The sequence below is a fragment of the Rhea americana genome, unplaced genomic scaffold (genome assembly GCF_003343005.1).
Source record: "Rhea americana isolate MKP2758 unplaced genomic scaffold, rheAme1 scaffold_19, whole genome shotgun sequence".
Lineage (NCBI taxonomy): Eukaryota > Metazoa > Chordata > Aves > Rheiformes > Rheidae > Rhea > Rhea americana.
Window position 1 is genome coordinate 3,173,302 of NW_028186038.1, and position 21,297 is coordinate 3,194,598.

General features: G+C 46.6%; 1 protein-coding gene across 3 annotated transcripts in view; it reads left to right on the top strand.

The window, feature by feature from the left end:
• Positions 1-21,050, top strand: part of PHF2 (PHD finger protein 2) — a 98,568-nt gene extending 77,518 nt beyond the window's left edge. The window contains exons 19-24 of one of the 3 annotated variants that reach the window (XR_014895527.1): positions 7,255-7,532; positions 9,801-9,896; positions 10,854-10,963; positions 12,166-12,427; positions 15,585-16,004; positions 20,946-21,050. Coding sequence is in view for 2 of the 3 variants with exons in the window: in XM_085302399.1 (XP_085158525.1) it covers positions 7,255-7,532; positions 9,801-9,896; positions 10,854-10,963; positions 12,166-12,427; positions 15,585-15,673 (835 nt within the window). In the remaining variant the exon portion in view is untranslated. Of the gene's footprint in view, positions 1-7,254; positions 7,533-9,800; positions 9,897-10,853; positions 10,964-12,165; positions 12,428-15,584; positions 16,723-20,945 lie in introns of those variants that run through there. The other 2 variants (XM_085302399.1, XM_085302400.1) reach the window with 2 other exon arrangements.
• Positions 21,051-21,297: the final 247 nt, after the last annotated feature.

Below are 21,297 nucleotides of genomic sequence, written 5' to 3' on the forward strand. Positions count from 1 at the left end.
AAAAAAAAAAAAAAAAAAAAAAAAAAAAAAAAAAAAAAAAAAAAAAGGCAGAGAGAGAGAGGGTTTTTTATGTTGTGAGAGATGGAATTTGTTCAAGGCTGCAGTGTAGTAACAGAGCTAGAGAAATCTAAAGGAGGGAGTACTGTTGAACCAGATGTTTCAACCTTCCTCACTTTATCGACAGTTCTGTCTTTTATGATTTAGATAGTTCCAGGAGATTAAAGAAGATCATAAAGACTGTGTTAATGCAGGGTACATCAACTGTGAAGTACCAGGCAGCTCTGTGAAAGACAGGCTTGCCTTTGCACATCAACATTTATAGTTCATAACTTTTTGCAGCACAGCAGTGGGAAACCTCATTTCTATGTTGAATGGAGTTGTATGTGCAAAGTCTCCTGTTAGAGTTTTCKGTCTGTTCCTAATGCACTGTCATTGTGCTCATCTCCATGACATACCATGCAGCAAGACTGCAGGTTAAAAAATGCCAATGATTTTAAAATCAAATAACATACTAACGATGTGTCCTTAGAAGGCTTATCCTGACAATGCTGGTATTTCTATGGAAGAGATCTTGGTTTAGTGCTATTTTTCCTCCATTATTGCATTCCCTCTAGCAAGTGGTTCTTCAAAACAGCCTCTATCTCTGTATTGCAGAGCGTATGGGGAGACATAGCAGTGTCTCCAGCTCCAAAGTGTAATATTTTTCAGTGCTTGGGCCCAGATAAGTCTATGGTTCTAGATTTTCCTGATCTCTTTGAGATCTGACCCCATCTCTGCCTCTGCCCTTCAAAAACTACTGAAATACTGCATAGGCATTTGCTATCTATTTGACTATTCCTGTGAATTCCTTTTCCATTCCACATAATGGTGCATAAGAGAACCATCATTTATGTCAAATTTACACTTGCATTTCAGCAGGTGTTTAGACATTTTGGCAGTTGGTTGGACATTTCGGCAGGTAACTAACTGTATGAATAAGGTTGTCAGTCTAATATAATTCCCCTACATGAAGCACAATACAAAAGGAGAAAAATCTATCAACCATTTTAAGAATTAAAGAAATCTGCTTCGGCTATGTTTACACTACTAAGCATTTGATGTAAAATTTGGTTGACTGTCTGTGATTGTGATGTGCAGAAATACAGGGGTAAGCTGAAAAGACAGGTTAAAAAAAACAGTTCTCAAAGATTCTGTTTTTAGCCTGGGCAGTATCTTTTGCTGCCTGCAATGGGTTAAAATTGCCATTCAGTAATGGAGTAGGAGTTAGCCCTTTCATTTTATCTCCCTTCAGCCTGGGCTTTGTATCCAATGTATTGGATTCTGTGGTTTTTGAAATCAAAATTGTAAATGCAGTCACATAACTAAACTCTGCCTGAATTACTACACTGTGTGTGGTAGTTTAGTGGGAATGTGTCATATCAATTCTGGCTCTTGCATAAACAATTAGGTTTTGGCAGTGTGTGTTGCAGCTTGATTGAAAAAGCTCCCAATAAGTGAAATTACTGTGTTACATTTCATAATTATACTAGGCTTTTTAAATGGTCATAACRTGCTTTTTTGAAAAAAGGAAGAAACGTGATATGTGAACATACTATGTTGCAACATAATGTTGATGTGATCCTGCCTGACTCTCCTGCTGTATATTAACAGTTTCCATCTTTCTCTAGCTTGTTTTGCTACCTGTAAGGCAGATAAAGAGTAATTAGACATATATATTTATTTGTACRTATGTATATCTTGGATACTCAATGTAGCAGCACTGCAAGTCAGTCTATGTGGAATGTGCTCTGCTTGCATGTTGATCTGTGCAGCTGAGAGCCAGCTCTGAAGTGGGAGGCATGTACCCATGTCACACCAGTCCTAAAACTGCTAAGCTTCAGTAGTAATTGAGGAAGCAGGTCAGGGCTTTTTGTGTTAACTACCTCATCTGAATTATGTGAAACTTTATTCCATAAAAAATTAGCTTGTCAGTCATAGCTGACTGAAACAAATCTGTTGATGAAATTTTCTAGATTGCTTTGGAGAATCACATGTTCCAGCACTTGCATTGACAGTAGCTGTGGGGAGCGGAGAAGAGAAAAGTCGTGCAGAAGGGCTGCTGTAAATGTGCAAGCACTCTGAAAAAATCAAAATGGAATATGGAAAAAAGGCTGAGGGGGCTAATAGACACAGGATCTTCAAATGAGCAAAATTATTTCCTGTTTTTAGCGCTGATCCAAGAATGGAAGGAAATATATTTCTATGGGGAATTATTTTAATTCTACAGCTTTATACATGCATCKCTTCTCTAAAATATTAGCAAGTCATTTCTGTCTCTGCTCCACTTCTGTGATTCTCTGCCTCAGTTGGGTTGAGGAGAAATGCAGAAAGGAGAGGGAAATATTATCAGAGAGAGAGAATGGTGGTTTGTTGCCTTCCCCTTATGTTCATCAGCATTTTTCTATAGTTCTTGTTTGTAGAATTCTAGAATAATTGCAATTGGAAGAGACCTTGGGAAGTCATCTAGCACAGCCTGCCGCTCACAGTGCAGCCAGCTGCAAAGCTTGGCTGCTCACAGCATTGTCCAGCGGAGTTTTAAGTATATCCAGGGATGGCGATTATACGGCCTCTCTGGGTGAGCTGTTCCTGGGTTTGGTCACCCTGATTATGGACCTCTTTTTTTCTTGTATCTGGCTGGAATTTCCTCCTCTGCTGTAAGTTGTGACCATTGCTTCTCATTCTCTTGCTGTGCATCTCCAAGAAGGATCTGGCTCTGTCTTCTCTGTAACTCTCATGAGATGGTTCTTATTTCAAGTTAGTTCTTATTCTCATTTAGAAAATGTTAAGTAGTTCCTGTGACTTTTTCCTTTGCCCTTATCTTTTTTTTTCCTAATTTTAGGATGAGCTTGGGTGATTGTTATATAGAGGCAAGGTGAACCATTAGCAAGTTTACTCTCATCTTGCCTTTGCTCTTCAGAACTGCTGGCTGCTGTGTAGGCAGCATGGTGATTGCAGAAGCAGCCAGCCTCAGTGAATTATATTCTGCTGGAATTAATATATTACATTTCTAAGTATGAAAAAATAGGTGAAAGGTTCACTAGTGGCAGATCATCTCCTTCCTTTCATAAGCAAAGTAATGGTGAGCCCCCAAGACAGCTGGCAGTAGTAGAATTGGTTCTAAAAAGTGAGGCATTAGCTCCCTGCAGTACACCCTCTCCTAGCTTCAAGATTTTGGATAGTTCCTGTGTCCAGACAGTGCAAGGTGTAGCCTCAGCTAAGGAGGTGGAACCTTAGGCTGTCAGTGCTGAATTGTGTGTATTCTTGCCCCAATCACAGCTGCTTGTGTATTGCCTCCTGTTATGGAATATGCTGTCAGGGATAGGATGCTCCTATTGAGACTGGGTGTAGTGCAGGCAGTGTGAAAGCCAGATACTTTCTAAGCATATTGCAGTAAACTAATCACCCTAAGGTGTCCCTTAGAGCAATGATACCCCAGTCCTTCCTACAGTTTATTTTCAAGAGTAAAAGGAAAAAATAAGATCCCAGAAAAAAAGCTATGCACARTGCTGAAGTGGAGCTCACTGCAAAAGGCACAAAATGCTATCAGTCAATTTATTAGTGTCCTTTTCTCCATAATTCCAATAATTATATTTTAGCTTGAGGAAAAGAAAGCAAGACTGCCAGGATCTGCTCAGTGCCAGAACAGCTGCAGGTTCTATGCTATTATCAAATGCCATTGTGGTTTGTTTCAAGGACCCTTGTCAGCTAGCTGCTCCAAAAGGACCATGGGAGAGGCAGCACGCCGACTGCTTTGCTCCTGCTCACATTTTAAAAGTTTTTCAAGTCATTATTGTAACTCACAGATAGTTCACTTTATATATATATATATATATATATATATATATATTTAACATCACTAGAGCTACAGAAGGAGGATATGGCCTTCCAAAGCTTAAAAATTGCTTCAGTTTCTTCTTGAAATTTTCTTTAGCTCAGAAGGCAGAGCTCAGACACTTTTGGAAGCACATGCCAAGCACATTCTCTAATGAGAAGCACTTTGCCCGATGTGCAGCTGTCTCTTTAAGATGTTTTACCCACACATTCAGGTTGTGGTTTGACTCTCAGAACCATTGGTTTTGATCATATTCCACAATTTATTTGTTAAAGCTTGTGTTGCTTAAGGCAATTCCTCTCTGATTTTCCCATTTAGTGGTCAGTTTTTGATGGTCTATTTGCACTGTTTTGAGAGTCCAGCATTTGTGAAAACAATTGAGAAAGAAAAGGGGAAGAAAATGTGTTAATTTCTTGTAGATGGTGCAAAATAATGCATTTGACAGGGAGAAGGCTATGGCATGATAATGAGAAGATTTAAATATCTCTTCACTAAGTAAGTGTTTTAATGTTCTTTTATTCCTTGAATTGCTAGCTGCTAACACCAGCCTAACTCATTTTCAGGATTTTCTTATAAAAGCAGTTAGTGCCCAGAAGCTCCCTTTATGTCTTGTGCATTACTCTATCCAGAGTCCTGTAATGGTTTAAAATRGATTAAATTAAGATCAAATCAGAGAAAGTGATGTGGTACTGCTAATTTATTTGGAAATGCTGTATATTAGCAGTCTCTACTGCATAACTATTTTACAAAATTATTATTACTGCAGAGATTTTTTGCATTTCACTGTTTGCTCAAATTCCAAAGCATTGGAAGTACTTGATGATGATTGGACACTTGATGGTGTATATTTTGCCATTTGCAGAATTAATTTATAGTATTCTGTGAAGAGATTAACATTATCCTGTATTGTGGGGAGTGTGCTTTCCTACCTTGCTAGGAGAAGTGTACATCCCAGTCAGAGTTTACACATTCTTTGACCTCAGCCTACTCTGGAGGAATACATTATTTTCTATAATAGATGCAAACACAAAATGCCAGTTACCAAAAGGCAAGCTTGCAAGGTTTTCACCCACCTTGTAATGCACCCATCCAGTCCATATCTCATGAGTCTGGCTTCAAGGATGCTATGGGAGTTTGCTTTGAATCTCTGAATAGGATAAACAACATCCACCCCTCTRTCTTTGTCTGCTGAGGTAGTCATCTTGCCACAGGAGACAGTGAGGTTGACAGGGCATGGTTTGTCCTTAGTTAATCCATGCTGACTGTTCCCAGTCACCTGCTGGTCCTTCATTTCCCTAAAAATAATTTTGTAGAGTATTTGCTCTCCTCCTTTGCTGTCTAGAAGGTGGGCTTGAAATTTGGCTTTTTCCAGTCTTACGAACATTTTCTACTCGCCACGACCTTTCTAAGACAATAGGGAGTGACTTTGCAGTGCTGTTGCAGCCCTCAGCACCCTGGGATGTGTCCTGCCCRGGCCCACAGACCAGTGCATGTCTAGCTTGTTTAAGTGGATCCCAGCTCAGTTTTCCTCTATTTGGGGTAGTATTTTTCTCCCCAGACTCTGCTACTAGACACAGAGAGACCTTGAAGCAGATCTTGCCAGGAAAGGAAGAGTAGATACCAAGTATCTCAGTCTTTCCTATATCTTTGGTCACAAGGTCACCTGCCCCATTCAGCATCAGTCACATATTGTCCTGGGTCTTCCTCTTTCTGCTGCTATGAAGTCCTTCTTGTTGCTTTTCATATCCCTTGACATCAATCATCTCCAGCTTTGGCTTTCCTAATGACAGCCCTGCATGCCCACGTGGTGCTCTGTTTTTCTCTCAGGTCATTTGTTTCTGCTTTTACTACTCATAAGCTTCCTTTTTTTGCTTTTGAGCTCCATCAAGAGTTCTTTGTTCAGACAATCTGRCTTTTTGCCATGCCTGCTCAGCTTCCTGTGCATGAGGGTCATCTGTTTTGGTCGTCTCAGCAGGTTGCCCTTGATGATCGACAAATTGTCCTGGGCCTTTTTGCCCTTCAGAACAGCCTGCCATGAGATCCCATCTATCAGTGCCCTCAACAAGCTGATGGTCACTCTCTTGAAGTCCAGGGTTGTTGTGCTGGTACTTGCCCTCCTCGCCTCCCTTAGGATTTTAAATTTCACCATCTCACAGTCCCTGCAATCAAGGTTACCATCACCTGTCACATCCCTGATCAATTTTTCCTTATCTGTGAGTTGCAGATCCAGCCAGGCACCCCATATAATCAGCCCCTCCAGCATCTGCATCAGAAAATCCTTCCAGTGTATAGAAGAAATCTCATTAATTGCTTCTGCCCCACCATGTTGCCTTTACAGCAGATCTCAGGGTTGTGAAAGTCCCCAGTGAAAACTGTTGTCTGTGATCATGAGGTTTCTTCCAGTTATTCAAATATTTCCTCTACTTGCTTGGCAGTGTATAGCACAAGCCCATCACAATATATCCTCCAATGCTGGTCCATAAACTCTTAACAGGACTTGCCTGTTTGTTTCGGTGCAACGCTCAACGCACTGAAGCCACTTATTAGCACAGAGAGCAACCTCCTTTCCTGCAGTCTGTACCCACATATTACAGCACTCCAACTGTGTGAGCAATCCCAGCTCATATGTGCAATCACAGTGATATCGTTGCTCTGCAGCTACAACTGGACTTCTCATTCTCATGCTGCTTGTGTTATTGGATAGGCACTTGAGCTGGACCCCCTAGTTGCATCAGTTTCTCAAGAGGTGTGGGAGAGCCTGCCCACTGTGGTCATCTGTGACTGGTTCCTTCTAGCCACCATTCCCTCCATCTCTTTGGGCTTGAGTTTCATGTGTGGTCATATGAAAGAAACRATGGAGGAATCTGAAATGAATTTGAAAAGGTGTTGGTCAAAATCAAGGGTTTCATCATTTAGGTCAGTGAAAAGTAATCTTGTTTTCACCAGCTGTAGCTGTATTACAGCTGAGGGATGAGGGATTTGGGGGATTTGTGTAAGGAACTGAAAGAGATGCCTTCATAGATGAATAGTAGAAACTCTGTATTGTAGAGAAAGCTGTTGCAGATTTTGGAAAAGGTTACCTGACCTCTGTTCTCATAAACCAGTGACACAGTCTCCAAAGAGCAACACATTACTTGCATAGTCAAGTGACAGACAGCTTGCTGACTTCTGAAGCAGTAACCTGAAATATAATGTGCTGTGCATGATGATATTAACATAAAAATAACTGGTGTCACAGGTGGCACACCCAGCCATTCAAAGGGCAGTAATCAGGAAATCTGTACYAGCAGTGCTGTGCACTGAAAAGGGTCAACTGTTTGTGAGGTGTTTGTGTTTTCCTAGAATTGCTTATAGTGCTTGTATTTCTGAATGTCTTCCTGCAGTCAGCCACCTGCCTCACCCAGCACACAAGAAGCAATCCAGGGGATGCTATCGATGGCAAATCTTCAGTCGTCAGACTCCTGCCTCCAGACATCATGGGGTACAAATCAAGCGAAGAATAACTCCATCTCCACGCAAAACTCCAAAAAAACAGGCAGTGGTAGCAACAAAAATGCAGGCAAGCGGCTACTAAAGAAAAGCACGAAAAACAATGTTGATATTGAAGATTACGATGAAGATCAGGACCACTTAGATGCCTGTTTTAAAGATTCTGATTATGGTAAGCACAAAAAAAAAGCAGTCTGTATGTGTACACCTGGGTATGCCTGTACATATTTTGTGTGTTTGCAAATCCCCCCCATGTCTCTCGTGAGACCTTTTTTTGCTTTTTTGTGGTCAATGACAGTGAAATCAACTGGGTATTTTGGTAAGGAAGAGTGCAAATAGCAAGAGGTCTGCACTGCCAGATTAAGGGAATACTGTTTGATGGGTAGATTGGCTGGAAAAGATATGGCCATCCAGGTAGGATATATTTGAGACATGTCACAATCAGAAGGGCGTACAAGCATGGAAGGCCACTGACCCCACAGCAGTCCAGCAGGGAGCATAGAAAGCAGTCCCAGAAATGTGTGTCAGGTCACAGTACATTTAATAAGAATATTTTTGTCTGCACAATAGCAGACATGATGAGAAATTGAATGTGTGCTTGGAAAAGAGATTCAATGGTGTGTGGCAGAGAATGCCAACATCTGCAACAGAAATAGGCACAAAGCCAGTTTGCACCAGTTATATCATCTCCATCATCATAATCTGCAGTGCCAAAAGTGAGCAAATGAAAAAAGTAACAATGTGAAGATTAATGGGAACTGGAAAGCCTGGAGTCCCAAAAGGGGCAAAAGTGGGCAAAAGTGGGCAGAGGTTTATGCTGCATCAGGGTGTGTGTGTGTGTGTTTGTTAAATGTTCCTGGCAAACACAGCCATCAGAAATAATCTGTTACATCTGGAAAAAATGACATGTATTTTCATGCTCTCAGACATCAAAGCAAAATGGTGATGCTGTGACACTCTACAGAAGGCGGCAGCCTAGGTGCCCTGTGTGCGCTGGCATGCAGCAGTCATGATGGAAAGTGCTTGAGAGAAAGGGCAGCCCATGAATGATTTTGCAGTGATGTAGTTTACAGACAAGTGCCACACATGGACAGGGCTCTGCTCTACTGAGGGGCTTTTTTGGTCATTATATATCTGTGCTGCCACTGCAYAGAGAATCTTTATTTTGAGTGGGCTTGGTTTCCAACAGCTCTSCTTGTGCCACATCTGATCAGCAGATACCAGAGTCAATGTCCAAATGCCACAGTAACAGTAAAATCACCTAGTGATATAACAAATAGCAACTGGCAAGAAAATCAAACTCATGCAGAACAAAGCTGACTGCAAAGTCTGGGACAAAATTTAGACAGATCAGGTGGTGTTTATCCCAGAGGCCTCTTAAGGGGTCCTTCAGTAGAAAGGTTCAGGTCCATCTCTCAGATGCTCATAAACCAAAAACAGTTCTCAAGGTCTGAAAAAACAGCATTACACCTCATTTCGCTCTACCTGCCTAACTATGCTGGAGTCATAAGGGCCAGGAAGGTATAGTGTTGAATGAAGCAGTTGGCTTCCCTAGCACTGTGAACCTGGTGGGCTCTCCTCATGCAAGGCAGGTTTACAGTGAAGGTTGTTCCTTGCTCTTGAGAGGGTACAAGGGGATATTATGGTGAAGGAAGCTGTCCTGGTCTGCCCTGGTCTGTCCTGTGTGCGAAGGCAACCATGAGTTGTCATAATGTGAGTTGCGACTTGCTGGTATCATCCCAAAATGAGGAAAGGGTTTAGACAGCCATGCATGTGGGCAAGCCCTGCAGGCACATAAGAGGGCATAAAGGAAGCATGGGAACCAAGGTGTGTTGTCAGCTCTCTTGTGCGTCTCCTTCCTATGACTGTTGTCCATGCCAGGTAATATGAAAAGCCCCTACCTGTACTGATTCATAGGAATGACCAGTGCTACTGTGAACTGTGTACTCATGACAGATCACATATATCTTAGTCAAGTTGTTGTGGATGGGGGCGTATGGGAAGTCTGGAGGATTTTTAGGAGTGTATGGGGTAATCAGAGTATTGATTTGCAAGCTGTGCTAGCACTAGACAAAAAGTACTGCATATGCCAGAGGGGCTGCTTTCAAAATTGCAGCAAGATTTGCTTGCAGCTGGCAGAAGCWGAATCCACAGCTACAGATCTGAGACATGGCACTGTCCTTCCCTAATGTCCATTCTCTGTTGTCCAAAGAACAGTGCCTTTTCAAGGAGGTGGCTGTCAGTGCATAGAGTGGCTCACTTCTTCCAGACATCTTGAAGAAAGGATGGTTATCCTAGTGACGGGAGTACCCACACACCTGCATGTGCTGCTTTGACATCTTGTTATGCAAGAGGTCCTGAGATTTGCACAGACGTGTCTTCAGTATCAATGCAGACCTGTGTCTTGAACTGAAACTATTGTCTTTGTTTCTTGCTGTAGTTTACCCTTCTCTTGAATCAGATGAAGATAATCCAGTATTCAAATCCCGATCAAAGAAAAGGAAGAGTTCAGATGATGCCCCATACAGTCCAACAGGTAAGTCCATACAGTCTGTGCTGTCCAGACTCAGGCTAAACCATGCAGGTTGCTAAGGAACCAGTCATTTTTCAAGCAATGTGGAAGCAATTTTTCCCTATAATGAAAAGGATTAATCTTTTCCAAAGCTGTGGGAGTTGATTTCAAGTATTCAGACTCAGCAACGTCAGGCTTTCTCCATCAGTTAGCAGGGGAAAGTCATTCCTGGTTGGGTTATTGGTTTATTTTTCTGCATGCTGTTGGTGAAGGAATGACTGGTGGCCATCTTAGTAGTGATGTAATAGTGAAACTCCAAACGGCTGAGTAGTCATGGCTTTTACATGGGAACTGTATAAACGGAAATGAGAACTTAGAAACTGCTTCCTCACGGTTCAGCTGAAATTAGTGGTCTGGAGACTGTCTTTGATATGGTTCATCAAAGGCAATGACAGGCCAGAGGTCCCTAGAAGCCCTTTTGTTGTCATGTAGTGACAGATGGGAGTCTCAGCTTGCTGCGTGCATGACAAAAAGCCCCACATCTCATTGGCTTGTGGCACTGCATGTCCACCCACAGTGGATGGGATGGTGAACATCATTTCATGTGGAAATAATGTTGGGAGACACTAGTGTCCTTAGTGTGGGCAGAGATCTCCCATGGCTTTGGCTTCAGGAGTGGAAGCAGTTTGTAAGCAGGCCAGTGAACGTTAGAATCAGGTAGCTGGAGGGTTACATTGAAGTCAGTGAAGTTATTTGACTGTGTTGCATCTTTTTTGGGCARTTTCTTCCTAAAAGTTTGTAACTGGGTGGTATTTGTCAGCACCTCCTGCCTTTGCGCACATCCTGAGGAAGGAAGAGCAGAAGCTGCTGCATCCCTGGCTCTCCCTGCTCAGGAGGGTGGAGCTGTGCTGCCCAGTACATGGTTAAGCTGCTCCTGTGGGCACGTTCTGCATGTCTTACCTGCATCTTTTTTCATTTTAGCAAGAGTCGGCCCCTCGGTGCCTCGACAAGATAGGCCAGTGCGAGAGGGCACAAGAGTCGCCTCCATTGAAACTGGACTTGCCGCTGCTGCTGCAAAGTTGTCACAGCAGGTGAGGTTGCTTGAGAAGTAGACACCAGTAAACGAAAGCCCTCCTATTCCCCAGCAACGGTCATGCTCAAATAGCAGTGCAGTGCCAGTCCTTACCTTACACAAGGCTCAGCAATCCCAAGGGAAATAAATGGAATGAAAGTCCAAGTGTTGCAATGGATCTGACAGTGCCACAGCACAGAGCAGGCGATGTATCAAAAGTGTGTAGAAGTATGAGAAAGTTTATCTACTGGGTTCTTGCAGACTGAAAGGTCTAAGTGAGTAACAAAAGGAGGCACCCTGAAAGGAGCATGCATGAACCATATCTTGTCATGTATGTACTGGTCTGACTGGTGTGACTGCTTTGTCTGTGAAAATCAGCTGCTAGGAAGCCTAAGGATTTACTCTTGTAGAATTTTGGTGAACTGTGAGTTTCTCTGGGTCAGTTCAGCAAAGATACTGAGGAACTCCTGGGTGTTGATAAGTTTCCTCCAGTATCCAAACAGGTCATAAGTGCCTCGTGCAGGTACACCCCACAAAGGTAACACTCTGCCAGCTGCTAAGGCGATGAGGTCTGCTGAAGCAAGGTTGGCAAGACACCTTCGAGAGTTGATGGAGATGAAGCCGTTGGTGGTGTAGGGCTTTTGTGACGGGTACTGTGAGTAGAAGGGCTCTAAGAGTGTGATAGCAGGTTTTCATCAAGAAGTGAGCTGAAGGTGTACAAGGGAAGCAGGATGGTGACAGATCAATTTTTCTCTCAGTGTGCATGTGAAAGTGCAGTTGTAAGTGGAAAGATGATGTATGTGTTCATCAAAGGGATGTTTAATATCCTCCATGCTATTGCAAAAGAGTATGAAGATACCTGAAGATAGGAGGTGCCAGTTTATGTGGAGCATCATAAGGTTTGTACATGCAAAAGTCATGCTGGTCTTCCAAGGCAGGGTCCTTTTGGTCCTGGCCAGCTCCTACTCACTGCAGTGTACACAGAGTAAAAAAAGGAGGAGGTTCTGCACAAAGTGCACACATAGATGCAAGAAAGGCAGCGTGTGCGTGCAGCAGAGAGCTGTGAGCGAGATGGTATCGGAACAGACCCTCAGCAATTTTTACATGGCAAACTTCGTTGCTTTTCTCATTGTGTCAGGACCCTAAGCAACGCATCTGGCCCTTGCCATAGCTAAAGGTCTGCTGGAGATTAATATGAGCTTCATGTTTGTCATTTTAAAGGAGGAACAAAAAGGCAAGAAGAAAAAAAATACCAAAAAGAAGCTGTCAACCAACAACGCGAACAAACCGGCTCAGGAAGGCAGCTCTCCAGAGCCAAAGCTGGAGTCACATGCCAGCAGCCTCACAGATCACGAGTACACCGCAGGGGCCAGCACCTTTGGGGTCGCCCAGCCTAACAGGGGATCGCAGCCGATGGCGCCTGGTGTTTTCCTCACACAGAGGCGACCTTCATCATCCTCACAGAACAACGCCTCCGCCAAAGGTACCAGGAAACGCCTGGGGTTATGGTGCAGGAATGGGGAAGGGTGACTCAGTCATATAACCCATGCACTTCACAGGGCCCTCACACGTTGTGTCTGCCAAGTGTCTGTAAAAGTGTTTTGGCAGATCGAATTTGTTGAAGATCTGGGCCATGGCCTTCATTATTCTGGCACTTTGTGCCCAAATATGCATATTGCTTCTGGGCTGCTTGTTGCAGGACGTGAGGCATCCTATGCTAGGAAATATTCCTGAGTATGCCAAGTTAACTAGAGCAGATAGGTCCTATTCTTAAGGAAGATGTGCACTGGTCACGTCACAGCCCAGCCTGTCTGATGAAGCCTTGAGATGAATCCATCGTGGCTGTTTTGCCCAGGGTGAGGTCAGGAACTGGTGGTTGTGTAGTGTTTGTATACCAGTACCTATGCCCACATGTAAATGAAGAGCTCCTACCCAGTGAGTGTAGAGCAGTGTGAATCTGAAAGTCCATCTTGAGAGCTGCCACAAGGGAGCAGAGGAATGTCAAACCTCRGGAGTAACACAGCCACGCAACTAAAACCAAGAGAGAGGAAGAGGTCACTTGTCTGCTACGGGGAAAGCATTGTATAGCTGAGGTGATTTTGGAGTATGGGCTAGATCCTCCTATTCTCTGCTTGACATTTGCAGAAAAAATGTGATACAGGCAGGTGTGTGGGACAGGCAAAAAAGTTAGTCCAGTGCACTGTGAAAATTAAGTGTGCGATCCTGCTGGGAGAGGCCTTGATGTAGAAAGTGAGGTGATATGACAGGCAGATGATTTCCCCTATCTTTGAGTGCAGCAAGTCAGAGAGTAGTGCAAGATGTCCTGCAGATCCCTTTGAGAAGTGCCAAGCAGTAAAACATCAGGGCAACTGAATGGGCCATGAAATGGTGTGAACAAGAGAACATGTACAGCCAGTGAGGAATAGGGTCCTGCTAGATGCTGGCCACGCCTGTGCCTATCTGCAGAACCAGACTGAAAAGGAAATACTTGCCTGGAATTGTGTCTTAGTGGTGAAAAGGTGGCATTAGTAAATCAGCTCCAAGCAAGTGGAAGATGTGATGGGAAGAGGAGTGCTGAACGGAGCCGAACCCCAGAGTCCTGGCTGGTGAGTGTGCAGCCCAGTCAGGGCATCGTGAAGGCATACTGAACAGGCATGTGGATCACACCTTTTCCACGATAGCTGAGTCTCCAAAGGAGGGAAGGAACCATGTGCCAAGGAAGTGAGTGACCTCTCAGGGCAAGGAGCACTTTCAGGACCTCCTGTGCTGGGCCTTGGGACAGCTGGGGGTACAAAGGGGACTTCAAAATATCTCTCTGCATGGAGCACAGGAAAGTTCTGGGACCACAAGATTGGGCACCACTGGGAATGAAGGGAATGTGGAAAGAGATGGTGGGATGAAGCAGAGTTAGAGCTCTGGGGCCATTTTGTCATCAGGAAAGTCAGAGGACTCAGTCTTGAAGAGTGAGGTGAGACATGAGGAACCTTATTTTCCYTAATGTACTGCCATGCTTTTTGTGGTTGTAGAAGCACATGTCTTGTTGAGCAAAGGTATGATGCAGAGGCTCACAGCCTGCCATTTGGTCTGRTAGAAGGTGTCACCCACACTGTCATGGCCTTTAAAGCTGAGGCTCTTAATGCAGATGGGAAAACTGAAGAGGAGCCAACTCCGTAGATACTGCACGAGTACAGCAATAGCTGCGTGATGGAAAGGGAAGATGATGTGTGAGGTTGTGTTGCACCAGGTAGTTCTTGGTACCTTGGAGATCAATGGAGTTTCTGGCTGTGAATTATGTGGTAGCTGGTGAGAGGTGGGGCAGAGATCAGCTGTGATACTTCCACAAATAGTGGAGAAGACATGTAGGGAACGCAGACCTTACTGTACTGCTCAGCACATGAGCACAGGTCTGGGCTCATGGTGGTGTTTTCCTTTCATGCATGTGGGGACAGGGAAGGTTTCCCACTCCAGATGCTTGGTAATGCCTAGGTGCTAGCTTGACTATGTAGGAAGTAAGTATGTGCTTGCATGTGTGTGTGTGTGTGTGTGTGTGCATGCCTTTCCATTGGCCTTCTGACTAGGCTGGATGCAGATGGTCTCTAGTGCTCGTGGAAGAGAGGGAAAGAGGAAATGTTGCGGAGCACGAAATAGAAGCTGTGATGGTGTGTGGATTGCTCTCAGTGAGGTGGATGGGGGATAAACCTTCTCTGGCTAGTGCTTGGCCTGGGATTCACCATGGTGTTTATGAGCTCGGCTCTCCGGTGCTYGCAGCTCTCCTGTAGGTCCCCCTTCCAGGGTGTGCAGAACTGTGGGAAAGGTGCCTGAGAGCCTTGGGGAGTGCACATGTGCATGGTGTAGCAGGCATTGTTTGCAAGCTGGCTGTGCATGCTGCCAGGTGGAGGACCTGTGGGGGTGCGTGTATATTGGGAGAACCTCTCCTGTGCGACACTGAGGTATTGGAGTGTGGAGGTTGGACTTTCACTCTGTGGGGAAGCAGGTTACCCATGAGCAATGCCTCATCTGTAATGAATCAGGCCATGTGCAGCCTTGGCATCTGGCAGGGTTAGGGTACAGTGCGAGGGGTCTCACGGTAGGTTCCCAGCAGAGGAGGGGAATGAGTTGCGTCTCCACTGTGAGCAGTGTGTTGAAAGGCATGTGTCCCCGGTAGTGGACAGGTAAGTGGCAGGAGATGCCCCCATGATAATTTCTCACGTCCTACACATTGGGCTTTCCTGTGGGGTGTGCATAAGGCTGGTTGGTGGTTTGGCAGAGGCTGTGTCGCCTCAGAGGTGCGTGTGACATGATACAGGGTGCTGGTGGAGGAGCCTGCATGTGTAAGGGGTGATAGTGGCAGCTGTGACAGTGGAGGCGCTGGGAAGCGCCTTCAAGGCTGGCCAGTACAAGCCGAAGGGCTGGTGTGGGCTTGTACCATGGGAATGGGGTACAAATGGTCGTGGGGCTGCCTGGAAGGTGCCAAGAGCCCAGGGCAGCCCATGTGAGGCTGCSGGGGGGGGAGTGGAGAGGTGTTTTGGGGGCTGCATGGGGTGGGAGCTGCGGCACTGTCCCACGCGTGCGGCTCTCTGCCTGGCTGTGCCTGCAGTGGCGTGCTGGGCCCTTCACCTGCTCCTCTGGTCTGCTTCTAGGGAAACGCACGAAAAAGGGGATGGCCACGGCCAAGCAGCGGCTCGGGAAGATCCTGAAGATCCACCGGAACGGGAAGCTGCTGCTCTAGCCGCCGGCGCCGGGAGGCTGCGGCTGGGGGAGCCAGGCGGCCCGCCGCCCCAGGAACGCCACCACTTAACTTTTTGCCACCACAATAATAATCCCTTAACTTTCAGCGGTCAGAGTGTACAGAATCCTGCTATAAATATTTTTTAATATAGTTGTCCTTTCTCAGAGTGCTGAGAGTGACTAGTCCGCAAAAAGTTAATACGACTCTGGGCCGCGGAGCAGCGTACCGCCTGGCCCAGCCCGGCGGCGGGCGAGACGCCGCGTCGCTGAGCGCCGAGCCCGAGCGCGCCGAGAGGCGGCCGCCGCCGCGCCTCTTCCCGCCCCGCGACGGGGTAAGGAGGGGCCGCGGGGGGGGAAGGGGAAGGGGAAGGCCGGGCGGTGTGGGGCGGGGGCGGAGGCGGCGGGGCGCGGCGCGGCGCGGCGGCCGTTGGCGGCGGCTGAGCGGCCGTTGGGGCGTGGCCCGCGGGCGGCGGGGGCGGCGGCGTTTGGCTGTGAGGCGGCGCTCGAGGCGCTGGGTGCGTTTCTCAGGCAATCCCGTGTCGTACTTTGTAGATGCGTTTCCCGAGGCATCCTTTTCCTAGAATGTAGCTTGTACATAGCTTTTGGAATAACAACAACTTGTTTTTTATAAGGGGAAAGTCTCTTCGGAGCTTMGTTTGTACGGGCGCGGCCGCGGCCCGGGCCGGAGTGGGGGGCCCGGCGGGCCCGCGCTGCCGCCGATACCAGCTCTTTGTGTAACTTCTTGTACGAGGAGGGAGACAGTTATTTTACTAGCACCTTGTGGAGTGTTTCCGTGTTTTGTGACAATGTAATTTATTAATGTTTGTAGCTTTTTATATTTGTACATTTCTTATGGGCTTTGTTTATATACACACATTACCGGGGCGTGGCGCCCGCGGGGAACCAGAGCTACCCGCAGCCGCGGCCAGGACGGGTGAGGGCCGCGAGGGCTGCGCCAGCCTGGGCGTCGCGCCGGCTTTTTTAATTATGATTATTAGTATTATTATTTTTTCGCGACATGTACATTTCTAACAAAGTTTATCGTGGCTATCTATCTATGACGGTGTTTTATTTACCGATTCATATCAAATGCTCTTGTATCGAGTTCTGAAATCTAAGTAAGCCTAGAGCAAAGTTTAAAAAAAAAAAAAAAAAAGCAAAGTAAACTATTTCAGGTTTTGTATACAACTGCCTGGGCCTGGCCTTTCTGTGGGGTCAGGGATGGGCAGGGTGTGGGTGGGTGGGTGGAGGTGCAGAGGGAGGTGGGGTGGGGACAGAGGCACTGCCTGCTCCTCTGTGTCCTGTTGAGGGGGGAGGAACAGACAGGGGCAGGCAGCAAGGCAGGAGAGGGCAAACAGCCCAGCGTCCCTGTCTGCCCTGCTCRACCTGTCCCCTCAGCACCCCGGTGAGAGCAAGCAGGCAGGGAGCACCACTGCTCCTTCACAAGCACACTGCGGCGTGCTGAGGCAGCACCTGCGACAGCTGTGCCACTTCTCTCTCTTTGCCATACCACCGAAAGCAGCTCTGGCTTTTCCAGCATGGGCTGGACTCCCCTCCCTTACTACCCACCCTAGAAAGGCTGTTCCTCAGTTTGCSTATGGGTAACATACCCCATCGTGGACCACCTATCTGCCCAGGAGTGCTCTCATCACTCGCCCTCCCTAGGATAAGCACACACACTTGGTTTCCCTCTGCTTCTTCCCTGCCTCTTGGAGGCTATCAGCTGCTACAGGTTTCACCTAAGTCATCGTTTCCTGTGCCACTTTCCAAACATTTCTTCATTACCACAAGAGAAACTGAATGTAAAACCCACAGATACACACATGCAGTGCTGCTCTAGCAGTCCTCTTTCCTAACACAAGGGTGTTCACATCTCCCACATCTAGGCTGCTACCTATTACTTGGCAGTACTGTGCTGGCAGCAACATAAGCTGAGACAGCTGACCTAGCCTGCACGCAATTACCATGAATAACAAAAACAGTGAGGCTTGTCTGTTACTCCTCCTGACAGCCCTGGCAGGCTCAAGGTTAGCAGTGAAGAGTGCTTACCTACAGGTAAGCAAGATGTGGCTTCAGGCCCCAGTCATGTTGTATATGCATGTTCTACTGAGGTAATAGATCATGATGGTAGGGTGGGATAACAGGAATTGCTTCATTGATCACATCTCTTCAAAGAAGTGCCTTTTCATGAAGCTTCATCAAAAGTAATTCCGTAAGAACAGACAGCAGGCAAGGCCAGCTGCTGAGGATTTGTTTTCTTTTTGGGAGGTTTCATCCCTGAAATGCACCTCATGTCTCAGGCCGCAATGACATACAACAGGGAAAAGCAGAGGCCATGTGCGCACAGGAGAGGTGGTTAGCTGATACTACCTGCAATAGAAGGCATTGCAGAACTGGTCCCAGTTAGATGTGTCATCTTTCAAACCAGGCAACCAGTGATGACACACGAGCAGTGGATGAAGACGCTGTTTCCAGGCAAGGCTCTGAGAATCCCTTTTGATTGATTTCAGATCTGAAAAAATGTTGAGAAATTACTTTCAGCCCAGGATAACCACAACTTTTGGCCAAGGACAACATCCACTTCACTGTCCACTTACCTGGCTCATCTATGAGGACGTTGTGGGAGACAAAAACCTTACTAAAATGGAGATTAAACAACATCTACTGCTCCCCCTTCATAAACCATGCCAATCATCTCATTGTAGAAGGCTCCCAAGTTGGTTAAACATGATTTCCCTTTTATAAATCCATGCTAACTACTCCCAGTCACTTTCCTGTCCTTCACATGTCTGGAAGTGCTCTCCAGGATGAGTTGCTCCATCACCTTCCCATTGACGGAGGTGAAGCTCAGCAGCCTTTAATTCCCCAGATTCTTCTTGCCCTTCTTGCAGATAGGGGTGACATTTGCTTTCTTCCAGTCCTCAGGAACCTCTCCTGATTGTCATGACCTTTCCAATGTAAGCAGGAGTTGCTTTGCAATGACATTGATCAGCTCCTGCAGCGTTTGTGGGTGCATCCCATCATGGCCCGTGGACTTCTGTATGTCCAGTTTGTTTAAATGTTCCTAACCTGATTCTCTTCCACCAAGGGCAAGTCTTCCTTGCCCCAGACTTCCACTTTGGTCTCAGGGGTCTCAGATTCCTGAGGGTCAGTCTTAACAGTAAAGATTGAGGTGAAGGTGGTATTCAGTACCTCTGCCTTTTTTGTGTCCTTCATCACCAGGGTCCCTACTCCATTCAACAGCAAACCCAAATTTTCCCTAGCCTTCCTTTTGTTGCTTATATACTTGTAGAAGCCTTTCCTGTTGCCCTTCACATCCCTGACCAGATTCAACTCCAGGTGGGCTTTAGCTTCCCTAACCCCCTCCCTGCACCCTCAGACTGTATCTTGCTATTGCTTCCAGACCACCTGCCCCTGCTTTCATGTCTGATACTCTTCCTTTTTATGTTGGAGCTTAGAAGCTTCTTGTTCATCCGTATAGGCCTCCAGTTGCCTTTGCTTGATTTCCTGCCTGCTGAGATGAACATAAACTTGAGTTTGGAGGAGATGATCCATGAACATCAACCAGCGATCTTGGACCTCTCATCCCTCCAGGACCGTATCCCGTAGGTTTCTTACAAGCAGGTCCCTGAACAGGCCATAGTCTGCTCTCCTGAAGTCCAGGATTGTGATCTCACTCTTTGACCTGCTCCCTTCTCACATCCATTTCCTGGTTGCTGCAGCCAAGGCTGACCCTGATTTTCACATCTCTAACCAGTCCTTCCTCTTCTTTTATAAGCACAAGGTCCAGCAGAGTGCCTCTCTTTGTTGGCTCCTTGATCACCTGTGTTAAGAAGTCATTGTCAATGCACTGCAGAAACCTCTTGTATTGCTGTGTTGTGCATCCAGCAGAGATCAGGGTGATTGAAGCCCGCCCCCGGAAGACTAGGACATGCAAGCATGAGACTTCTTCCGGTTGTCTGAAGATGGTCTCCTCTTCCTGAGAAGGCAGTCTATAGCAGATACCCACAACAGTGTCACCCATGTTGGTCTGCCCGCTAACCCTGACCTGTCAACTCTCAACTGGCCCCTCACCCAGTCAGAGCTCCATGCATGCCCACTGCTCTCTCACATGAAGGGTAACACCCCCACCGCACTGTCTTGGCCTGTACTTCCTGAAGAGCCTGTATCTATCCACGCAGCACTCCAGTCACGTGAGCTCTTCCACCAAGACTCTGATCCGAGTGAGACTGTAGCCCTGGAACTGTGTGTGTCAGCGCATAGTCACTTCAGAGAGGCAGGCTGATTTCCCAGAAAGGGTACGCGCATCTTCCCCATAATGCAGCACCGTAGGCACTGCCTTATTAAYGTGCATACACCTGGGGTGAGTCCACCTTCACTCTATTTGGTTGACAGAGAAGCTGCTCTTCTGTTTACATACCCCCAGACCCTTTGCTCATCAGTGTGGTCCACCCGTTCTTCACTTGCTCACTGATTGGTCATTCTCTGTCTCTCCCCATCATTCCTAGTTTAAAGCTCTCCTTTAGAGAGCTTTAGCTCTCCTGCTCTCCTTGCAGGTCTTCAGGTGGAGCAGAAGCTTTCCTCCTGGTGCCAGAAGTCACCAGCTTCCAGCCTTTGCTGTCACGGGAGTTTCCACCTTCTGATCTTCATACAGAGAGCCTCTTATGTACAAAGCCCGAGAGAGTATGCAAATCACCTGAAATGTGTGGCACAGGCCAGGTTTTGTGGCTATGTTCTCAGAACTTCCTTCATGGGCAAACAGAGCATGGATGGAGAAACAACTCTGCTTGCAGCTGCTGGGAGTTTGGCTGTTCCTGTGTTCTAGTACAATGCCACACAGTGCTTGGACTTTATGAACCAGACAAACCGCACCAATGCATGACCTTTTTAAACACATGCTGGCCTTGTTCTCCCTTCACAAATGACAGAGGAACAGAGCATGCTGCTACACTGCTCCCTTTGGTAGGCTACATTAGCACGTACCCCTGCAGATGTCCAGTGTCCACTACTGAGATTCCCCCTCTGGCTCCGGATTTGGACTGACTGAATGCTCTATGCTGTTGGTGAGTTTCGGGGGTTTATCTTGCAATATGTTGCAAGGGCCAGAGACSTGTTGGACTGGAGGTAAGGTGGTTTATGGTAATAGCAGATGTTCACCAGCTGGGGGAGTTCACAGTTCAAAAACAACCACAACCTATAAAATAGAACCTGTTGTAATAAAAGGCCTAGCACCTCTTATGGCTTGGTGACACATTACAGCCTTTGTTTACCAGATTTATTGCAGTGCATTTGAGGCTGCCCTATGACTCATTCCAAGCATACAGCCACCAGGAGCCCAAGGAGGCCACTGCCACGCTCTGGTCCAGTCCGTGAAGAGAACACCGTCAGAAGTAAGCAATGACAAAGCTTAGCTGCTGCAGGCCAAAGGAGACCACGCACTGGCGTGCACACGCTGCAGCACAGAGCTGCAGCTCTCCTCCAGTAACAAAAGGTACCAGTTGCCATTCCAGCTCCCCTTCGCAATAGCCAGGGCTGGCATGTGACAGTGCGGTGCAAGACCTCACTGCCCACATCCCTTAGATTTGGGTAGGAAGAGCCTTGCTTTCACAAAGTCTGTTTTGGACA